Below are 24401 nucleotides of genomic sequence, written 5' to 3'. Positions count from 1 at the left end.
GCTGACTTTCCTCTGCTGATGAAGTTGGATTGGGTGGAGTAGAAGGGGAAGTGACTGGTTCCTCTATAGACAAGGAAAGGAGTCTTCTGTGGACCTTTTCCTTGATAGTGATTTAGGTGGTTGCCACCTATATCCCTGAAAGAAAAAGGTTCTGACAGGTGGTTGGTGAAAGGTGTAAGTGGATAGTCGATTTTTTGAGTTTGGTTTATGGTGGGCAAGCTCAAACAGCTGATGAGTATTAATCAGATGCAGCCTCTTGGGATACGTCCAGGTCAGATGGTGGGATGATTAGAGCTGGATGATGTAGTATGTTATTGGATAAGAGGGGTCTCTAGGGGTTGGAGAAGATAGGACTGAGTAGGAGTAGGAGGAAGATAGGAACACTTGAAGGAAGACATGGCAGTAAGCAAGGGGAGTAACATGCTTTGAGAAGGGGGTTTCAGATTCTCAGAGGCTTTGGTCTATTTTCTAGGAAGCTGAAATAATTTATTGGTAGTTGATTTAACAAATCGGATTTGTTTGTATCAAGTTGTCACTGAATAATGGGTGGTGGTGGGAAAGCCTCTGCATTTGATGCTTAACTTACCTTTTCTCTCTGTGTGTTGTAGGAAGAATTGGCAGAGTCAGAACGTGCGAGAAGACAACTAGCTGAAGAGCTGCAGATTACCAAACAAGTGTGTAGAGTATCTGTGAAGTTAAATTAAGTAATTTAATCTGTTTCCCCCCCCCCCCACTGGGAAATATTCCTTGTTTCAGAGGTAACTGTTTTCCATATTTCATAACTAGGTTGCATAGTTTATAATATAAATATATTCCTTTATAAAATTAGATGCTGAAAACATTATTTGTGCGTGTGTGTGTATATATAAAATGGATCCTATCCTTTCAGTATAACGTACATGGGATTTATTCAGTTTTTCCTGACAATATAATGAGGGAGGAATGTGAGGCTGAGATAGCCTCCTGAGTACAGATTGGCATGGAATCATCAATTTATTTTCTTCATTCTATGTTGATTCATAGAGTCCTGACATCTTTCTCCTAGACCAAAGTCTTACTTTTTATACAGACAGTTTACACATTATTAGTTTCTGACCATTTTGTTTTTATCCAAACAATGAAGATGAGGTAGGATAGTTCTTCTGAGATGGCCTTCCGAGAATACTCATTTGATTCACATTCTGATGTCTTTTCAGACAGCCAAACCCTTTTTCTTCAACTTTTCAACTGTTAGTTTTATGTGGTAAAATGTTCTGGTAAATACTTTTATCTCTTCTGCTTTAATTTCTTTTATGTAATTTTAGGATTATTTAGTTAGTAGTTATTTAGTAGTTAATTGACTTTAAATCTTTAAACTTCTCACCTCCCTAATTTTCAGAATTTCATCAGCTTCTCCAACTATGACTTCCACTTTCTCACAACCCATCAGATTATATTAAGTACATGAAGAATTTTGTTCATGCAAAATAAGCAATGTAGAATGAGTAATTTCAATGAAGTTACTAACAAATAAAATAATTAATAATTTGCCATCTTTTCCTGATGCCTCACTTTGCCTAATAGTCTTTATTTTATTTTATTTATTTATTATTTACATTTATATGGCCACCCACTCAACACACAGCTCTGGGTGGCTAACAGTGAATTAAAATAGCCAACAATAAACAAAGATAATTTGTAAACAGCACATTGTGCCCAGGACAGTTCAAAACACATACAACCACAGCACCAAGACAGCCTCACTGAATAACTTGACCCAATGCTCAGGGGAAGAACCAAGTCTTGGAAAAGGCAACACAGTCAGGCCTATCTGAATCTCCAGGGATAGGCTGATCCATAGGGCAGGACCACAACAGAGAAGGCACAGCACTGTTTAATACAGAGGACCTGGAGCCTGTCCACCCTGTCAGGCCATGAGGGGCAAGCAGAAACGATTGGAGATGTAATTGGCTTTGTGCCATAGAGCTAACTGTGGGCCCCCGAGCTTTTACAGAATTCTCAAGTATTTTTATTCTTTTTCTTGGAGCCATTCTTTCTGAAACTCTACATCTATTTGCAACTCTTTGGATCAAACAGTACTTAAAATAATTTTTTCTAGCTGCTTCTAAAGGAGAAAATATTTATTTAAAGTAACTTTACACAGTCAAAAACAAAATGAAGGTGTCAAGCTAGCTTGAATGGTACATTTTAAAAATAGAATTTGATTCCCTGTAGGAAGCCAAGGCATCTGTGGAGGAGACAAGAACCTTGCGAAGCAGAATCCATCTTGCAGAAGCTGCCCAAAAGCAAGCTCATGGAATGGAACTGGACTACGAGGAAGTAATCCATTTGTTGGAGGTAGAAATAACCAAGCTGAAGGCTCAGCTTGCTGATCACAGTGGCCAAAATAAAGTAAGCACCTCAGTATTCTCTGGTAGAGTTGCCATGGTTTCCTTGCTGTTGTCAAGTATCCTGTTTTTCATTTTTCTTCCATTTGTTTTCCTAAAATAGGTCACTGTTTGTCTTGTATTATTCAAGAGCTGGATTAATGTGTTGTGATGGGAATAGGGGCATGAAAGCTATGAACTTTTTTTCTTCAGAGTTCTGTTTTGAGTGGCAAAACATGAACTTCGGCTTCATTTGGGTTGCTAGCCAATATGGTGTAGCTCAAGCATATGGGACATGGAGTATATTGCATTTCTAGTTAATCTATATTTTAACTAATACGTTGGACAAAAATGCTATATTTTTATTTGGAAACTAAAATTATAATCCTATAATCCCTTAGCTCAGTGGTCCTTAGTCTGCATGTTTATTTTGGTTATTTTATATAAAATATTTATAGCCCCCTAACTATGTAGAGAATTTTATGGTGGTTAATGGGGTAAATTTTATAGAGGTTGTATAGTAATAACATACTATTTCTTTTTTTATATGTTTAAAAATTAAAGCTTTATTTCAAGAGCTTTCATTTTAATGCTGAAATTAAACTGCAGCTGTGGCAAGCAGATATTCTATCTGATTGGTGCATTTTCCAGAGGTGGTGTAAGGCTTAAAGCAAAAACAATTAAGTTGATGTTGTGACTGGTAGAACTAGGTTGACTGATACAGCCCATACTTTCACCTTACTATACATTTTATTTACTCTATAACAGACCACAAAGAGTGAAATATCCTCAATTTTACCAAGCCATGGACCAAAGAACCATGGACTTTTCAGCATACAACAGACTAAAGGAAATTCATTGCCAGCTTGAGAGCTAAGTTATTCTGACCCTAGGACAAAGGAATAGGATGAATACTAAATCAGGAGACCAGCTCAATTCATATTTCTGCAGTGGGGGAGGTGAATTTCAGGGTTATTTATTTTTATTTATATTTATATATCAAATTTAGTCACCACCCATCTCACTCAGAGAGTGACTCTGGGCGGTTTACAATAACTTGGGTCTTCATATCTGGGGTTATATAACTTGGGTCTTCATATCTTGTTTGTAACAAAGGTTTCAGTCAATTTTTGCACTGATTACATACAAAAACCCTATTTCTCCTTTTAATTTAATTTAATTACTTAAAATTGTTTTTCATGACCTTTAAGGAACAGACACAGGGAAGATCTGTGGACTATTGCATTATAATAAAGACAAAGCTACAAGAGAATTATCTGAGCTGCAAAAAAGCAGTACTTTATTGTCTGTTTTATTAAAAAAAGAAACGTGTTCCTGGGTAGGTGTGTGTATGCATGTGTGTGTGTGTGTATACACACACACAAACTGAAAATGGGGAAATGTACATGCATTTTACAGTGCAAATTGAGGTCATTCGAAGTTGCCATGGGTGGTAATGTTTTATATTTCAGAACATACATACATACCAACCCAATATAGCATTTCTCTAAATCTGATTCTTGACTATCAATCATAACCTTTCTAGGTGTTTGAAAAGCATACACAGGGTTTTTTCCCCCTCATTCTGAAACTCTAAAACATAAATAAAGTAAGTGCCTTTTAGCAAGTGCTACAGAATTGTCCTAGCAGTCAGGAATCACGCTGAGACGAGGAGTAGGTCTCTAGTGTTTATTACTGCTACATAAGACAGAATCCTAACAAACTGAAGAAGCGTGGGAAAACCCAGACAGATAAACCCCAAAAGTTAAGGTGGGTCTGATCTGTGTCTCTTTGAATGGCTGCTTAATTCCTCAGTACTACGCATGCGTTTTCGCCCCTGGATAGAGGCCCCCTCCTGCTCGCCATCAGTACTCATGACATCACCCTCCCCTCCAGATTCACATTCCATTTTAGCCACCTCCCCTCCAGAGGTTTTATAAGAGTCTATGTCTCCTTCTAAGCTCCCATGGGAACTGGGCAACGATGGAAAGTCTTCAAAGGAAAACTCCTTCAAGGACGAATCAGTGCTGCTTTCCAGGTCTGATAACTCTTCTGGCCCAGGTGGCTGCTGCTGGAAAATAGCTAGATAATTAGAAGAGTCGTCCCACCTCCCCCTTGGGAAATGCAAGCCCGAGGCGGAGGGCTGAGGTTCCCCCCTTACTGGTGTCAAGGCTTCAGGCGGGGGTGGAAACTGCAAACTTACAAACTCCTCTGCTTGGGATTCCTCTGCTTGCTCAGCCAAGTGAGGAATCTCTGGTAGAGTGTGAGGCTTGGGTTTGTGAGGGAAAAGCTGATGGAATTGATGAACCAGCGTTGGTGCATGCACATCTCTGGCATTCTCCCACGCGCGCTCTTCCTCAGGGTACCTCTTCCAGTGTATGAAATATTGGATGCCCCTTCCCCTCCTCCTAGAGTCCAGAATTTCCTCGACTTCGTATTCTTCCTCCCCCTCCACAATTACTGGAGGGGGGGGTATTTGCGATCGCAAGGTACTTGGGGGAGGGTCTTTGGCTAGCAAGGCTCTGTGAAAGACTGGATGGATTTTCATGGATGCTGGTAGCTTTAAGCAATAAGCCACTGGATTTATCTGCTGTACTACAGTGAAAGGGCCTACAAACTTAGAGTCCAACTTCTTGGAGGTTCTGGTAGAGGTCAAAAACTTGGTAGAGAGCCACACTTTGTCTCCTACCACAATCGCTGGCCCCTCTTGTCTGTGAGCATCTGCAGCTCTCTTGTAAGCACTCTTTGCCCTATTCAGCTGCTCCTTTAACAACTCCTGTGCGGCTTGTTGCTCTTTAAGAAAATCAGCCGCGGCTGGAACAGCTCCCTGCTGGGAAGAAGTGGGCAACACCCGAGGGTTAACCCCGTAGAGTGCTTGGAAAGGAGACATCTTGGTAGAGGACTGTACAGAATTATTATATGTAAATTCTGCCATGGGGAGTAGGGCTGGCCAATTGTCTCGCTGATAAGTGGTGTAACACCTGAGATACTGCTGTAACCATTGGTTAATTTTCTCAGCTTGCCCGTTACTAGCCGGATGATGCGATGATGATAGGTGGATCTGGACCCCTAATGACTGGAAAAGCGCCCTCCGGAACCTGGAAGTGAACTGAGGGCCTCTGTCACTCACCAAGTGATTTACCATGCCTCTATACCTAAAAACATGGTCCATGAACAACTGTGCTGTGGCTTGTGCAGCTGGGAGTCCCTTGCACGAAATAAAATGCGCCATTTTAGTGAAAAGGTCCACCACCACTAGTATGGAAGTCAGCCCCTGGACCGGGGGTAAATCAGTGATGAAATCCATGGAGATTGTATCCCAAGGCTGACTGGGGGTGGGTAGGGGTTGCAAGAGTCCTGTGGGCTTCCCTGGGAGAGGCTTGTCTTGTCTACAGGTATGACAAGAAGCCACGTAGCCCTTTATGTCTGCAGTCATCTTAGGCCACCAGTAGTCTCTCAGAGCTCTATGGAGAGTTTTGAAATCACCTCCGTGGCCTGCCGTTTGATGGTCATGGCAAAGTCTCAGTACTTCTTCCCTCAATGAGGGGGGAATGTATAATCACCCGCTATGCCAGAGGATTCCTGCCTCACATTGAATGGTGAGGCAGTGTCTTGAGGGTCCCTCTAGAGGTCATCCATCCTGGCCCTGGCATACGGGTCTTGTTGCTGCTGAGCTCCGACTCTTGTAAATAGGTCCTCTGCTTGTCTGCCTGCTGCTAAAATCTCTGTTTGGTTCCCCCTCATAGACTGATCAAAGTTGTGAGGTTGTAATATAGTAGCCTGTACCTCCTGGTGAGTAGCGGGGGTTGCCTGAATGGATCGAGACAGGGCATCTGCCAAACAGTTCTGCGCCCCGGGAACATAAGAAATAACAAAATTGAAACAGGAGAAAAACTGGCTCCATCTGATTTGGTGTGGGGTGAGGGATCTGGTGTTTTGTAGAAGCTGTAAATTCTTGTGATCGGTGCAGACTTTCACAGGAAAGGCCACACCTTCTAGCCAGTGCCTCCACTCTTGGAATGCTGCTTTAATTGCTAGCAACTCCTTGTTAAAAACATCATAGTTTCTCTCTGCTGGTGAGAGCGAAAGTGAAAAAAAGGCACAAGGAAGCAATGTATTTTTGGTTTGGTTTGTATATTGCAATAACACTGCCCCAATGGTGATATCAGAAGCATCTGAATGCATTATTAATTGCTTCGTGGGATCAGGGTGTTTTAACAGCGGCTGGGATGCAAAGAGTTGCTTGAATTCTCGGAATGCTGCTTGCTCCCTCTCCCCCCAAATGAATTTTGATCCTTTCTTCAAAAGCTGTGTGAGGGGTCTAGCCCTGTCACTAAGGTTTTTTATGAACAGCCTGTAAAAATTGCAGAACCCTAGGAAACTTTGTACAACTTTCACATTTTGGGGGGGTTGCCAAGAGAGAATTGCCTGGACCTTAGAAGGATCCATGGATATGCCTTCTGTTGATACCTTATAGCCCAGGAAATGTAATTCAGTTAAATCGAAGGCACACTTCTCTAGCTTGGCGAACAGCTTGTTCTCTCTCAGTCTTTGTAAGACATTACGTACATGGGTTACATGAGTTGTAGCATCCTCAGAGAAAATTAATATGTCATCTAGATAAATGACCAGATACTTATCTAGTAAATCAGAGAAAATTTGATTCATAAATCGGGAAAATATGGCTCCTGCATTAGACAAGCAAAAGGGCAAAACAAGGTACTCAAATTTACCAAACCTGGTATTGAAGGCAGTCAGATATTCATGCCCCTCTTTCATCCAGATCAGATTGTACGCATTCCTGAGGTCCAACCTAGTAAAAATGCGTGCTTTCTGTAAGCGATCCAGCAGATCAGATATTAACAGCATGGGATAATTTTCTTTTATTGTGAGTTTATTTAAAAAACTGAAGTCGTGGACCACTCTCATGGGTGCCTCCTGAGTTGCCAGTGCCAACGGGTCAGGCTTCTTTGGTATGAAGAAGGTAGGAGCAGACGCTGGGGAAGTAGATAGTCGGATGAACCCCTTTTGGAGATTAGAATCCAAGTAATCCTTTAAGGTGGCTAGTTCTTTGGGGGACATGGGATATTGTTTCCTTGCTGGAATCTTGGCTCCTGGTATCAACTCAATGGTGCAATCACAGTCCCTATAGTAGTGCTGTGGCCTCTTATTCACTGAAAACGTCTGCGAAATCTGCATACTTGGCTGGCAACTGGATCCCCCCTGCTTCCGTGACTGCGTTGGTTGCTGGAGAGAGGAGAGTGGCTTGAATCTTGTGGTGCTGGCATTCCTTAGCTGGGAAGGAGATTGCTCCCGTAGTCCAGTTCAACAATGGGTTGTGGATCTTCAGCCAAGGTGTGCCCAGGACTATAGGCACATTAAGTGATGCCGTAACGTAAAGTTGGATCCACTCAATGTGGTCTCCCATTGTTAGTTGCAAAGGTTCTGTGAAACTTCTAATCGGCCCTGCCTTGAGGGGCTGGCCGTCAATGGTCTCCACTTCTATGGGACGTGGCAATTCTATGGTCGGGATGTTGAAGTCTTGTATGGTCTGTACATCAATAAAATTGGTGGAAGCTCCGGAATCCACGAGGGCCTCTAGCTTGACCTGGTGCTCTGGGTTTATGTGCATTATTACTGGTAAGTAGTAAAAGGATTGCCTGGAATCCTCGGAATGAGCCCTTCTTAATTGATTGATGGTCTCCCTGCTGAGCTCTGTGGAGGGAGACCGATGGAGTTTCCCTGATTGGAAGTAGAGGCGGAGGTGGCTCTTGTTTCAGCTGCTTGCCCTGGGGCTCTTACGGAATTTGCTTGGCTTCTCGCTGGGCAAGCTCTCACCATGTGCCCCTGGACTCCGCAGTAGAAACAGAGGAGTAGCTCTCTCTCTCCTTCTCTGTCTCTCAGCCTCGGAATTAAGCCTTCTGCTTGCCCCGATCTGCGTCGGCTCCTCTGGTCCTGAGTAAGGAAGTGCTGCGGAGAGAGCTGGAAATCCTGGAAGCGTCCTGAGGCCCCTGCCTCTCCCTGGCTGCATCTGTCTGAGCTCTTCTAGCCTGGCATCTATGACCACAGACAACTGATATAAGGCTTCTAGGGTAGCTGGTGTTCCCTGGCGCACTAATTCATTCTTAATTTCTTCATCCAGCCCCTGTTTGAATTGGTCTTTCAATGCACTCTCATTCCAGTCCAGATCTCCTGCTAACAGCTTGAAATCAGCAATGTAGATTCCCACTCTCTTGTTGCCCTGCTTGAGCTTCTGAATCTCCTGGCTGGCAGTGACCTCTCTGATCGGGTCGTCAAAGTGTGCTCGGAACCCTGCCAGAAAATTCTGGTAGTTGTTGAGAATTGGGTCGTTGTTCTCCACCATGGGAATAGCACATTTGGCTGCTGGTTCCTTTAGCAGACTTAGAATGAAGGTGACTCTGGTTCTGTCTGTGGGAAACTCTGCCGGTCTGCTGTCAAAAAACATTGTGCACTGTGTGAGAAAGGTTCTCAACTGTCCTGCTTCTCCTCCAAACTTCTCTGGTAGACTGCCCTGGGATCTCAAGACTACTGGCGGAGCTGCTGCTGCTGGCACCGGTTGTGGGTTAATCGGAGCTGGTTGTTGTAACTGCTGTAGCATGGCTGCTTGTAATGTGTTGATCTGGAGATCTACTTGTTGTTGGTGTTGTTGCAGGGCTGCTGCCAATTGTTGGATGGCTTGCCGAATTTCCTGGTTTTCTGAAGACATTTTCCAAATGTCTCTCCTTTATTTTTCTCTGTTCCTTCCTCTTTCAATGGGAGTAGGAGTTTGTTAGGATTGATGTCCTAACAGTCAGAAATCACGCTGAGACGAGGAGTAGGTCTCTAGTGTTTATTACTGCTACATAAGACAGAATCCTAACAAACTGAAGAAGCATGGGAAAAACCCAGACAGATAAACCCCAAAAGTTAAGGCGGGTCTGATCTGTGTCTCTTTGGCTGCTTAATTCCTCAGTACTACGCATGCATTTTTCCCCCCTGGATAGAGGCCCCTTCTTGCTCGCCATCAGTACTCATGACAAGAATGCTTATAACAGAATCTGAAAAGCTTTGTTATAGATGAACTTTGGTTACTTTGCCTTAGTTATTTTATTTGTCTGGTGAACAAAATGCCAACAATCTACCATTGTAGCTACATTCACTTTGCCTGAGGCCTGAAGCAAAGGGCAAAATAAGGGTCTGTGCATGTAGAATCCTAACAGAACCGCACATCAGTCTTAATTCAAAGTCATAAGGATAATGTAGATGAATTGAAGATGTAGGTTTAATTAAGAATAAAAGTAGTGAAATGTGTATCAGAAAGTATGAAGTTTTGTCATCTAGGTTGTTGTGGATGCATATGAACGTAGGAATCCATGTGTTTGTAATGGTTGCCTATTCTGACAGATTCAGTCTCACAAGCAGGTGCTTAAGGATAACTGATTTATTGAAAGAATAGTGTGCAAATACAAAGAAAGCTGAGAATGAGCAAAAGCGCACCAAATACAAACTAAAAACCCTCGCTTCAAACACAGTCCCGCCCCTTGCTCCCGCTTAGCAACCACCCCTTCCCAGGTGTTAGCAACCGTCACCCACATCGGCCTGAGAAAGTAACCTTGAACACAGTCAATAACCCAAACATACATTCCACAGTTACAGTAAGGAGATTACAGCCTGGCACGGCTGGAAATCTCCACTCCGCAAACACGGATCAGGAAAGTGACATGCGAAACATTACGATGTATTCAGAACATTGAAACGATGAACATGACAGTGTTGATCGCAGTTGTTTCACTCCAATGCATTGTAATAATAGGAGAACCGGAGATTAATTTTAGGGAAAATGTTCTCAATGATTTGGGGGGGGGGATTACTTCGTTAGGTGGCATGAATGGATGGGTGAGAATGAGAGGAGAGGCTACAGAGAAAGCGACCTGGCTGTTCTAAGACCTAAGAACTCATGAAAATGGCGAGTGGTGAGTTACCTGCTTAGAAAAGAACTGTTTGTTTCACATATGTGGTCTAGGCATGGCTGTTCATATTTACACATAAATATGAAAGTGTGCCCATTGATAATTTAATTGATTAATAATAATTTAATATCAATAATCATTTATCATTGTTTATTATGAAAAATTGAGAAAATTAGTGAAGGCTACATGGGTGATCAGATCAATTGGTTCTATATGAACCAATTATTTTTGCTAGCCTCAAGAGCAGATCTTGGTGGGAAAATGGACATAACGGAATAAAAGGAAGGAAGTGAAAGAAATGAGTAAAAGCAGAATGATGGCAGGAAAAGAGATCTTGTATGAAAACTGTTAGAAGATAAATTAATTTTCCAAGAGAAGGTAGCTAGAGTGAATGTAAGGAAACTTGATGTAGAAGGTGCTTGTGGCTGAATTAAAAGAATGGCACAGAAGTGTGTGGAGTTATTCTACTGAGAATTATGAAAAATGATACTTTGTGGAATGATGAATTTAAAAAATGGAGATGATAAAAATGTATATAAGAGAATGCTGCAAAAGATATGGATGAAACAAAGATATAATATATAGGAAAAGTTGTTGCAAAGAATGTAGTCAAAGAGAGCAAGGATTGGTTAAGATTCAAAGAAGTGGAGAAAATACAAAATTATTTTTAACGAAGATTTTTTAAAATTAGAAATAGGTGAAGAAGGTTGGGAAAAAAGCTTCCAGCTCAGTGGATGGAATTAAAAAATAAAACTTGTGATGAAACTGAGATAAAGGTTAGGATTAGGAGTAGTGGTATGCTGAAGAGTGGAATTTGAAACAAATGCTATAAATGACCAAGAAAAAATAATGGAAAGTACTGTGAGAATGTGCTAAAATGGCATCGATAGGTATAGTTGGTGTAACTGGTGTAAAAATGTGTTTTGCGTATGGGATGGATAGGAAAAAATCCTTCCTGTTAAACGGAAGGATTTTGCAGCCTTTTCTAAGGCTGTAAGTCTAAACAAGTCTAACAAAAATGATGGAACACAAGGAAATTTACTTGAGAGTAGACACGCATTGCTCTGCCTGAATACACGTATACACATACCTTTACAGATTAAAAAATGCAGGACCCAAATTTGTCTCTGCTGTTTTCACATTGCAGTGTCAATCTGTAAGTATAGCCTGGCTCCAATCCCATATGAATGCTGTTATTGTTCCCTTATACAGAGGGAAAGATAGCAAGAGAGTAGACTTGTTTGATGTGCCTGGGAAGGTGTTTGGCAGGATTCTAAGTGGGAGATGGCAGTGCACAAAATCTGAGAAATAGGGTAGAGCTTTATACCAATGAGGCAGCATGCAGATCAGGTTTTTGCTCTTCAGCAGGTGAAAAATGTATGAGAGTGAGCACTTTTCTATCCTCAGAGTGAATATCTGCCAGACCCCTGAAAACGGTTGCAGTGTGGCATGTTGCTTCTCTGGCAGGGAATACTTTGTTTGGTTTACAAATCAAAGGAATAGTTAACCAAGCTTTAAGGACCCAGGACTGCCCCTTAAAAAAAAATAGATTGGCTTCTTCAGTGTTTTAGTCACCTTCAAGCTCACTTGGCCCCCGCCACAGAATCTTCTATCTTTGCACGGTATCTGGATGCTGGATCAGGTCTTGGTACAAGTAATGCCCTTGGTGCCCCTTTGTTGACTAAGTTAAAATCTCCCTTCCTTGACGCTTAGGTTCTAGTGCTTCTGCTTTGGCGAGCCACTTAATTTCTTTCTTTCCTAGGAGAGCGTGCAAGATTTAAGGAAGAGGATTACTGTGCTTGATTGTCAGTTAAGAAAATCTGAAACGGCCAAGAAGACTTTTGAGGTAGCAACTGAAAAGTTGCTGCAATTTATCGAGGTAACAGCAGATTCAAATAGTGTTGTTCCTTAAAGGGATCAGAACATGTTGATTGTATGAGCTGTTATAAAGATTTGTTATTAAAAGTTATTTAATTGCACTAACTATTCTTAATGGGTTAGAAACTTATTCTCTTTTCTTCTTTTAAATAAAAACTAAAAATTCAGAAAATAGAATATACCTAGAGAAGCTAAGTCCCTCTGTGAACAGACAAGTCTCTGTACAGGAGCTTGATACTATGCAAGGGCTGTAATTATTTTATAATTCAACTGTTGCTGCAAATCTAGGGTTTATAATTCAAGTATTGCAGAATTGTAAATCTAGATTTTCACATTAGAAGATTCTACATTATTTATCTCAGAAACTCCAATTGAATGTTTTTCTGATTATTGAGACAATGTTTCATAATAAGAAATGTGTTTGCTTTTTGCTTTTACTTGGTTATTGTTAGTTTTTAGCTTGCTTGGTGGTACTGTCCATGATGCCAACCTAGAGAGATGCTGCTTATGCTGTTGGGATCCCTTTCCCATCTGCCTTCTATATTAGTCATAGTTGCTTTCCTAGCAAACCACCAGGGAAGGAAGAGGAAGCCCTGGCATCTGATCCATTTTTCTTCCTTCCAACTCTTAAGAAATCCCCAAAGAGGTTCATTGACAATACTGTCTGTGCCATCTCCAGTATCCCCTCCCTCTAGTTCTTCCATTGTTACGACTTATAGCTTCACATTGATATAGAAGCTTGGGACAATGTATTTGGTCACCAGTTCATTGCTCAAATCATATGAAGCTAGAGGGACGCCTTGTTTCTTCTCTTTTTGATTGCATCTCTTAGATACTGTCTTAGAAATTTATTTATAGGGCATGATTTGGATAATACATGGGGATAATTTTCATTAAACCTCTCCCCTACTTTCCTTCCCATAATTTGACCAGTGGTCTAGGGATAGTTCAAGGCATTCTTCCAATAAGGTGTAGAACAAAACTGAAGTTGGCAGAAGCAGCTTGAGAGAGTGGGGTGATCTTGTCCACACCACACAAGGCCAAGCCTGCCTCCAACAGTAGTGCTCTTATAGAACACTACTGTTAGGATTGTAGGCAGACAGTAGCATGCCAGCTGCAGATTGGATGCTGATTTGTTTGCATCGCTACCTGTCCTGATACAACAGCAGAAATTCACAGGCATTTGAAAGAGAAGGCTGTTAACTGCCCCAGTGAAGGCAACTGGAAAAGTCAAGAACCATTAAGAAGGGGATTAACTTTGCTGTTTGCTGAGCTTTTAGAAATGGTTATTTTATTTGTTTTTCTTACATTCTACTATTTGCCTGTAGACTTTACCTGAAATACTATTGGACAGCAGTAGTCCTCCAGTCACTTTAAGGTAAGAAATACTGTATGTGCTGTTGAAATTTGCTGAAATTATCTTGAATTAATACTGAAACTCTGATAAGAGGGCAAAGAACCCAAGAACTGATTCTTAAACTTTGCCACCATTTGCTTATAAAACCCATGCAGAACTTTTTTTGCAGATTTTTTAAATTATAATGTTGATACCCAGAAGATTCTGTTTGACAGAACATCTTATTTTGATATGGATAGAGAGAATTGTCTCTGCAAAAATATCTGGTTTGCCAAAGGCTAAACAACTGAGTTTGTCACAGACAGTGGACCTGAATGCAGTTCTCTCAGTTCCAATCACCCAGCAGCTGAAGCTTTCTTATTCCTGTAGATTCCTTATTCCTTGCTTTCAGGGATTTTGAGAATAGAATCAGATTTTGGGGTTAGAATTTATCAGAATAATAAATACAGTCTACCTTCCCTTAAGCTCTCAGAGCAGAGAGATGTGGATACAATACTATGTCATGTTCCCATGTATGAAGTTTTACGTGACTTCTACCTAATTGATAATCCTTCTCATATAGTGATGTAAATCACTATCATGTCAGTGTTCTGTTGCAATCTAGTACTATCATTCATTTTTTAGTTACACTTTTATTTTGGCCACCAGATGTGCTCTATTATATACGGCAAGGCCATATTTCTTTTCAATAAAAATAATTCTAGTTTCATCATAATATTAATCCACAGTGTCTTTTGCATCATTGTATCAATTTGCACCCAAAATTCCTTTGCTTTTTCACAAGTCCACCAGGTATGGTAAAAAGTCCCCTCTTCCTTTTCACACTTTTAACACTTATTTGATATTCCTTTATACATTTTAGACAGTGTCATATACCATTGATAGATCATTTTATAAAAGTTCTCTCTTAAATTTTGACACAGTGTAAATCTAACACCGGTTTCCCACATTTTCTCCCATATATCCATATTTATGTTATAAAGTTTGCAGTCCATTTCACCATGCAGTCTTTAACCTGTTCATCCTCTGTTTCAAAAATTGGTGTTAATTTATATTGAGAGATATTTCAGCTCAGAATAGAGTGTTCTGGTAAGTCAATCCTTGACTACTCTTGGGTTTTAGGTATTGGTGAAAATGAATATGCATTTAGTAACATAAACAAGAATATTATTATGCTGTAAAGAAAACACTTTGTTGCTTTTCGGATCATTTCATCCAGTGACAGGAAAGCCACGATCTCTTCAAAAATGCTTCTTGCACATCTGGGACGGAATGGCCGCACTCTTGCAGCATCTCTTGCGACAGAAGCCAAAGAACTTGCTAGATCTGTCCGTGCCCTTCTAGAAGCAGATTGTGAGTCCTCTCAGACTTTTTTCTTTTTCTACCCTCTTTTTTCCCCTTTGTTTTCCTTTCTTTTCCACCCTACCTCCTTTCTCTTGTTCCATTTTAAATGTTCCTAAAGAGGAATATTTGGTATATTTTGGGTTGTGCCATGAATTCATTATGTGGTCTGTCAAAAAGAAGGAAAAAAACAGTGAAATGCTCAAGTGGTGACAAATGTAATAATTTAGATAAAGTATATTATATATACTTGGGAATTTGGAATTACATAATTGGAAATAATGGTTGGTGTATACATTCTCAGTCTCTAATTGTACCTATTCTTGTTTAACTTCAAACATGCAAAGCAAAAACTAAAAAGAGCAAATTGTGATTCAAATAGATGAAGCTTTCAAATTACATGCTAATTATCCTAAATGTTTTTTCTGCCAGTAGGATGATGCACATAGAAGTACTCACATCTTCATAGTAGGCAGAATTTTAAAAAGAGTACGTTCTAAATGTACTGCATGGATGGCTTTATTACAAGGCCATTCTAAAAGTTGCAGATGGGCCATCTTCTATTTCTTAAAGAAGACACATGACCCCAGTTGGCTAAACAGATATTAGAGAAGATGCTGCTTCTGAATTTATATATGTTTGTGTTACTCACTTGGTTACAGATTGAGTTGGGACTGGTCACCTGTAGATCAAACGATGATCCTTCCTTTGCAACATATTTCTAGTATTTTCCATTGTTAAATAAAAAAACGAATTTGTTCTCTTGTGTTCCAATAATGAATTAACTTGTAGTGCTAATTTGTGAAAAACCAAAGGGGAGGCTTTTGCCCCTAAAGCCTTTTATTATTTTAAAAAGTGTGTGCCACTGTAGCATTCTATGTATCTTCTTTTAAGATACTCTATCTATCTGACTCATCAAGATAATTACACCAATTTAATAATGCTGGCTTTCTTTTTTCTCCTAAAAATGTATCAAAATAGTTTGTGACAGCAACCCAACAAAGAAACTATGTGTGGGTTTCAGGCTAAACCATAGTATAACTGTGATGGGAAAACTGTGATGTGAACAACCTGCATGGATCCCATCCCATCCCATCCCATCCCACTGTGACTACAAAGGAGTTCAGACTTTTTTGCTTCAGATTCTGATTAACCAGTTGGTCTTGAGTTCTGAATGCAACAAATTGTGGTTAAACTTAAATGTGATTTGCTTGAAAGATGCTAACTTCCAATCATGGGCTATGTGTTGGCTTGTTGAATCAAACTATGACTAAGGATCCAGATGATGCTGTATTTTGATGTATTAAAATTGGAGGTAACAACTTCAAAGCTCTTCGCTGTACAGGAGGGAGTCGTGTAATAACATAGTCAGATTTACTGTATATCACTGAGTCCCTAACTATGGGATGTTTCGTTTTTGCAGCACTGTTGCCCCATAAACCAAATGCAATTAATATTCTACTTAATGAGGAGTGGGGATATATTCAACATTAATGAAGCATATATTTAACAATACATACTTTTACTTGGCAACTGTCTAAAAATAAAATATCCTTTGTTTTTGTTTTTTATACTGTAGAAGATACTGTGTTTGCACAGGCATTTATAAGGAAGGAACTGAAGATTGTATAATCGATTGAACAGAATTTTTAAAGTATGTCTCAGGAAAAAAGGTTACAATTTACTGAACTTCTATCCTGAAGATGATTCAGATAACAGTCCTATTGGCTAAGTTATTCTAGAGGGATGTGATTAATGATTAGCATCATGAATATTTTTCAGTTTTTATTTTGGAGGTCGTTTAAGTGTTGTTCATTCTTATTATAGCTTGTTCAGGAATTGCTCACAATTTCAGGTAATGTTGATGACCACAGTTTCAGAAAGAGGATAAATTGTCATTTAAATCTGCACAATCCAAATACACACACTCATATTCATCCTTGCTATAATAACAACATTAATTATCTATTCCCTTTCAGTCTGGAAAATCTTGTTAATGGCACTCAGGTTCTAGAATCAAATGAGAAAAATAATAGCTGACCTTGCTGATGAACAGAGGATGAATTTTCTAACTCAAACAAGACTACATAATATATTATTACCAGGTATTTATGGAATTGAGGAACACGGCGCTGCGGGTTAAACCGCTGAGCCGCTGAGCTTGCCGATCGGAAGGTCGGTAGTTCAAATCCGCGTGACGGGGTGAGCTCCCGTTGCTAGTCCCAGCTCCTGCCAACCTAGCAGTTCGAAAACATGCCAGTGTGAGTAGATTAATAGGTACCGCTTCAGCGGGCAGGTAACGGCGTTCCGTTTAGTCATGCCGGCCACATGACCATGGAAGTGTCTACGAATGCCAGCTCTTCGGCCTTGAAACAGAGATGAGCACCTCCCCCTAGAGTCGGACACGACTGGACTTAATGTCAAGGGAAACCTTTACCTTTACCTGTTTGTGTGTCCTAACAGTCAGAAATCACGCTGAGACGAGGAGTAGGTCTCTAGTGTTTATTACTGCTATGTAAGACAGAAAATCCTAACAAACTGAAGAAGCATGGGAAAAACCCAGACATATAAAACCCAAAAGCTAAGGTGGGTCTGATCTGTGTCTCTTGGAATGGCTGCTTAATTCCTCAGTACTACGCATGCGTTTTCCACCCTGGATCGAGGCCCCCTCCTGCTCGCCATCAGTACTCATGACATTATGGAATTAGATGATAATCCAATTTTCTCATGCTTTCCTTGGATTATGCAAGGCATATAACTTTCAGATGTATGGGCAATAATGGCAGGGGAAATCACATGGACAAAAAGCCCCATGTGCATACCTCTTTAGGTACCTGCATTCTACTTGGGCCTTATTATACAGCACTTCAAATTCTTGAGGTGCCACCATGTAAATATGGTTTTTTTGTTGTTTATTCGTTTAGTCGCTTCCGACTCTTCGTGACTTCATGGACCAGCCCACGCCAGAGCTTCCTGTCGGTCGTCAACACCCCCAGCTCCCCCAGGGACGGGTCCGTCACCTCTAGAATATCATCCATCCATCTTGCCCTTGGTCGGCCCCTCTTCCTTTTGCCTTCCACTCTCCCTACCATCAGCATCTTCTCCAGGGTGTCCTGTCTTCTCATTATGTGGCCAAAGTATTTCAGTTTTGCCTTTAATATCATTCCCTCAAGTGAGCAGTCTGGCTATTTCCTGGAGGATGGACTGGTTTGATCTTCTTGCAGTCCAAGGCACTCTCAGAATTTTCCTCCAACACCACAGTTCAAAAGCATTGATCTTCCTTCGCTCAGCCTTCCTTATGGTCCAGCTCTCACAGCCATATGTTACTACAGGGAACACCATTGCTTTAACTATGCGGGCCTTTGTTGTCAGTGTGATGTCTCTGCTCTTAACTATTTTATCGAGATTTGTCATTGCTCTTCTTCCAAGGATTAAGCGTCTTCTGATTTCCTGACTGCAGTCAGCATCTGCAGTAATCTTTGCACCTAGGAATACAAAGTCTTTCACTGCTTCTACATTTTCTCCCTCTATTTGCCAGTTATCAATCAAGCTGGTTGCCATAATCTTGGTTTTTTTGAGGTTTAGCTGCAAGCCAGCTTTTGCACTTTTTTCTTTCACCTTCATCATAAGGCTCCTCAGTTCCTCTTCACTTTCAGCCATCAAGGTGGTATCATCTGCATATCTGAGATTGTTAATGTTTCTTCCAGAGATTTTAACTCCAGCCTTGGATTCCTCAAGGCCAGCTTGTCGCATGATGTGTTCTGCATACAAGTTGAATAGGTAGGGTGAGAGTATACAGCCCTGCCGTACTCCTTTCCCAATCTTAAACCAGTCTGTTGTTCCGTGGTCTGTTCTTACTGTTGCTACTTGGTCGTTATACAGATTCTTCAGGAGGCATACAAGATGACTTGGTATCCCCATACCACTAAGAACTTGCCACAATTTGTTATGGTCCACACAGTCAAAGGCTTTAGAATAGTCAATAAAACAGAAATAGATGTTTTTCTGAAACTCCCTGGCTTTTTCCATTATCCAGCGGATATTGGCAATTTGGTCCCTAGTTCCTCTGCCTTTTCTAAACCCAGCTTGTACATCTGGCAATTCTCGCTCCATGAACTGCTGAAGTCTACCTTGCAGGATCTTGAGCATTACCTTACTGGCATGTGAAATGAGTGCCACTGTTCGATAGTTTGAACATTCTTTAGTGTTTCCCTTTTTTGGTATGGGGATATAAGTTGATTTTTTCCAGTCTGATGGCCATTCTTGTGTTTTCCAAATTTGCTGGCATATAGCATGCATTACCTTGACAGCATCATCTTGCAAGATTTTGAACAGTTCAGCTGGGATGCCATCGTCTCCTGTTGCCTTGTTATTAGCAATGCTTCTTAAGGCCCACTCAACCTCACTCTTCAGGATGTCTGGCTCTAGCTCACCGACCACACCGTCAAAGCTATCCCCGATATTGTTATCCTTCCTATACAGGTTTTCTGTATATTCTTGCCACCTTTTCTTGATCTCTTCTTCTGTTAGGTCCTTGCCATCTTTGTTTTTGATCATACCCATTTTTGCCTGGAATTTACCTCCAATGTTTCTAATTTTCTGGAAGAGGTCTCTTGTCCTTCCTATTCTATTGTCTTCTTCCACTTCTGCGCATTGCTTGTTTAAAAATAATTCCTTATCTCTTCTGGCTAACCTCTGGAATTTTGCATTTAATTGGGCATATCTCCCCCTATCACTGTTGCCTTTTGCTTTCCTTCTTTCTTGGGCTACTTCTAGTGTCTCAGCAGACAGCCATTTTGCCTTCTTGGTTTTCTCTTTCTTTGGGATGTATTTTGTTGCCGCCTCCTGAACAATGCTGCCAACTTCTGTCCAGAGTTCTTCCGGGACCCTATCTACTAAGTCCAGTCCCTTAAATCTATTCTTCACCTCCACTGCATATTCCTTAGGAATATTAGTGAGCTCATATCTAGCTGATCTGTGGGTCTTCCCTAATCTCTTTAGTCTGATCCTAAATTGTGCAAGAAGAAGTTCGTGATCTGAACTACAGTCAGCTCCAGGCCTTGTTTTTACCGACTGTACAGATGTCCGCCACCTTTGGCTGCAAAGGATGTAATCAATCTGATTTCGGTGTTGTCCATCTGGTGAAGTCCATGTATAAAGCCGTCTCTTAGGTTGTTGGAAGAGAGTGTTTGTTATGCAGAGTGAATTGTCTTGGCAAAATTCTATCAGCCTGTGTCCTGCTTCGTTTTGTTCTCCCAGGCCATACTTACCTGTAATTCGAGGTGTCATTTGACTGCCCACCTTAGCATTCCAGTCTCCTGTGATGAAAATAACATCTCTTTTAGGCGTGTTGTCCAGTAGGTGCTGCAGATCCTCATAGAACTGCTCTACTTCAGCTTCTTCAGCATTTATGGTTGGGGCGTATATTTGGATCACTGTGATGTTAGATGGCTTGCCCTGAATTCGAATTGAGATCATTCTGTCGTTTTTTGGGTTGTATCCAAGCACTGCTTTAGCCACTTTACTATTAATTATGAAGGCTACTCCATTTCTTCTGTGGTCCTCTTGTCCGTAGTAGTAGATCTGGTGGTCATTTGATGTGAAGTGGCCCATTCCAGTCCATTTCAGTTCACTGATGCCCAGAATGTCTATCTTTAATCTTGACATCTCACCAATAACCACATCCAATTTGCCCTGGCTCATAGATCTTACATTCCAGGTTCCGATGGTGTGTTGATCCTTAGAACATCGGATTCGCCGTTCACCACCAGCACCGTCGGCCGCTAGCTGTCCTTCCGGCTTTGAGCTAGCTGCGTCATCACGTCTGGGGCTAGTTGAGCTCATCCTCTGTTCCTCCCCAGTAGCATTTTGACCATCTTCCGACCTGGGGGTCTCATCTTCCGATGGTATACCGACATATCTCTGGTTGTACTGATCCATTTAGTTTTCACGGCAAGAATACTGAGGTGGGTTGCCATTACCTTCCCCAGGGATCGCATTTAGTCTGACCTCTCTGTCATGACCTTCCCGTCTTGGGTGGCCCTTCACGGTTTAGCTCATGGCATCATTGAGGTGCTCAAGCTCCAGCACCACGACAAGGTAACGATCCTTTGCTGAAGTGTAAATATGGTATTTTCTGCTAATCCTTCAAGTTGCCGTGTCTCAAGAAGGTGCAGAAATTATCAGTGGACTGAAGCAGTTCTGCAGTGACGAATTACACTATGTGGAGACTTTCTATAAAGTTTCTATTAAAAAAAAGATGAGCAAAGAGATATTGGGATCGTTCAATGAAAAGGAGAAGATTGTGTTCCCCTAATGCTGTATAAAGTCTTATCAGTGATGCTGGAAGAATATAATATTTACAAGATACGTTTAGCGCTTGTATATTGCTAAAATGGAGTTTGCATAGATGAAAACTATCTTATAGCAGAATACCAAGACATCAAGGGAGAAGACGCCTTTGTGCAGAGGGCTAGTCCTGAAAACCCATCAATATTGTCTAACTACACATAAGCAGAGGATCCATTTTTCAGTCTAGGAAGGAAAGAAGTAAGATTTTTCTGCACTGAAGAGTTTAGTTTTATATATGTTTGTCTTAACACGACAGGAACTATTCTAGGTATGTACATTTGGAGTTCATACAAGCTTGCATTCTTTTTATCACTACATACTTTGTGGCTCACCAGAACAGAGCAGTAAGGATGTGTTCACATGCCTGCTTTTTTCATGCATGTAGACTTTCTGCTTCGGACTTAATGAAAGTAACTAGGGTCACAATTAACACCCTAAATATTTTAAAAGCGATCTTGCCACTTTAAGTTTCCTTTGGGTACAAGACCAAGATACAAAATTAAAGTAATGTAAGTAGTAATAGTACTACTAATAGTCATAATTAATAACCAGAGCAGGGGTTTAACAATTAAATATGTACTTTTGAATCCATTTAAAGTCTTCTTCATTGTGAAATTGATTGAGAAATGACTGCAGTATATGTATCCACACTGAACATGTTTTCATTATAATAGCTATTTAGACAACCTACAAAATGCATTTTAAAAATTGGATTCGTTTTCTTGAAGCAAGAGCTAATGATTAATTATAATGCCATCTCTTGAACATACTCCTGTAATGTTCTTATCTTTCAGAATGACTAAAATATAACCTCAAACATAGTACAGCTGGATTACTGTAGTATATGATTTGAAACCTTCCCAATTTCTTAATGAATTTGATTCTGAAATAATTAAGCACTCACCTGTTTCCAAGGAGTCAGATTATTTATTGTAGGAGTAATCAGTCATTTTATTAAGAAACAACACTTAAATATTTCAGTGAGATTTGCTTTCAAGTACGTACAGTATGTACAGTTGAAGTTTTAAGCTACATCTAACCAAGATTCAGAATACAGTAAATCTCATTACTTTTTTTGTTTTGTAGTTGTTTTTACACAATTTACAGATGAATGTTCTTAATAAAAGAACATGCTATGAAATTTCTCACTTTTGTAATGAATCAGTGAGCATATATTATAGTTCCAATCTCAAAGGAATTAAAATGTCATACAATGGGTTTTTTAATATTTTCTAAATCTGTTGCTAAAGCAGTATCTCTAAAGTCCCCGTAGAGCACACATTTTCTTTTACTATAGTGTTTACAATATATTATAGAATGCAAATACTGTGCTGTATAGTTCCATCCCATTTTACTTCTTCCTTTGTTCTCCTATGCACTGTTTAATACACAGCTTGGCACTTACACAAATTTTTAATCTGCCGACCCTTGGGTTTGTTGTGTGCGTGTTTCTGTGTCTTTGTGTTTGTGTGTTTGGTTGGTCGTACTTCACCTAATCTATTAATAGTATGACAAACACAGGATAGTGGAACAATACAAAATAAACATGTGATACAGTAAGTAAGGATGTAGTTGTCCAAAATTCTTACTTATTTTTTGCTTTCTGTACTTTTTTATTACAACATCAGCATAACTGTTGATAATTTTATATAAACTATAAAATATAATTTGATATAACAACAAAAAAGATGTATTTGGATTACCTAAAGTATATAGATTAATATGCTATTATTTGCTTTGGCAGTATGTAACAACATTGTTTTTCAAAATATTTATTGAGTTGCTAATTAGATTTCAAGATAACGGCTTTAATTTTAGGAGTTTATGAAAATCCAACTTGATTGTTTGGTTTTCTCTGAATTTAAAGAAAAGCATCTTTACTATAGGTGTTATGTAATCTGAATGATTAACTGGTTTCTAAACTGATCTACTAAGGCAAAGGTAATGACTTGTCAATGACTCCTGGAGATTACATGGACACAGCCTTGCAGAGTTGCCATTGTCTTTTTCCATCATGCATATATATATATATATTTTTATTAAGAATTTTGATTACAATAGTAAAATCTAATACAAACTAAAGAAAGAAAAGAGAATAGAGAGGAGTAAAAAGTGCAAGGAAAAAGAAAGAAAAGAAAAAGAGAAAAGAATATAATAAAGAAAAGATATATATAAAGAAATTATTTCCAACCTTCATCACAATAAGTATAAATAAATTTATCTAAAGATACAAACATTTATCTCTTCATCCCATATCCCATCTCTTATATCTAAACAAATCCATAAAACATCATCTTTTCAGTCCTGGTGTCAGCAGAAAGTTCATAAAGGGTAGCCAGAAGTAACAACCTTTAACCTTGATCAAATAAACCAACTATATATTCCTTCCTTTTACTTCTAACAGTCTTAATCTGTAGTTCATTCAAATATTGTCCCAGGACTTGATTTCTCTTCATTTCCTTTTTGTCCCATCGCACAGAGTTCTTCAAGGCTTTAATAAGCCTTTTTTGTAAATCCAGTAGGAAAAATTATCCAGGTCACTCTCTTGGTTTGTCATTTGTATTTCCCTTTTACACTTTAAAACCTCAGCTAGTTTCTTTTGTAGATCCAATGAAACAACCTTTTCTAAATCATTCTCTTGGCCTGTCAGTTGTAAATTCACTTTCGATACCATCTCTATCTTGTCAGATAAAATTTATTCTACATCTGAAATTCCTTTATTAACATCTTTTGGACATAGTCTATCCCTAAAAGCAGACATCATTACTGACATTGTTGATATTGTGGCTACTATTTTCTAATTACATTCTTTAAAAATCTCTTTCAATATTTTTAGTGTCATAATGTTTTGCATCGTCTTACAGCCTGTATAGCCTTCCTCTACTTAAAATCTGTAATCCCCTCTAGTGTCCAATTTTTGAAATCATGAAATTACTTATCTATGTTATGTCTTGTAAAAACCAAAACAGGATCTATGTCCCACAAGAAGCTGTTTGTTCTTTATAATTAATTCCAAAATCTTATTGTAAAAGTTTCAATATTCCAATTTTATCTGGACCCTTAATCTGTTTATAACTTTCTAAGATCAAAATTTTATTTAGCTTTTTGTTGTTTATTTCAGATTCTTTAAATTTTTAT

The 24401-nt window shown here is 39.7% G+C and overlaps 1 protein-coding gene across 1 annotated transcript in view; it reads left to right on the top strand.

Moving 5' to 3' along the window:
- The window catches only part of STXBP4 (syntaxin binding protein 4), a 99297-nt gene that overhangs the window by 41909 nt on the left and 32987 nt on the right, over positions 1-24401 (top strand). Inside the window, exons 17-21 of the mRNA XM_063293602.1 lie at positions 609-674; positions 2215-2391; positions 12099-12215; positions 13543-13592; positions 14791-14924. Coding sequence (XP_063149672.1) covers positions 609-674; positions 2215-2391; positions 12099-12215; positions 13543-13592; positions 14791-14924 — 544 coding nt within the window. The remainder of the gene's footprint in view (positions 1-608; positions 675-2214; positions 2392-12098; positions 12216-13542; positions 13593-14790; positions 14925-24401) is intronic.

Source organism: Candoia aspera, chromosome 2 (assembly GCF_035149785.1).
Source record: "Candoia aspera isolate rCanAsp1 chromosome 2, rCanAsp1.hap2, whole genome shotgun sequence".
NCBI lineage: Eukaryota > Metazoa > Chordata > Lepidosauria > Squamata > Boidae > Candoia > Candoia aspera.
This window is presented reverse-complemented; position numbering and strand designations above follow the sequence as displayed.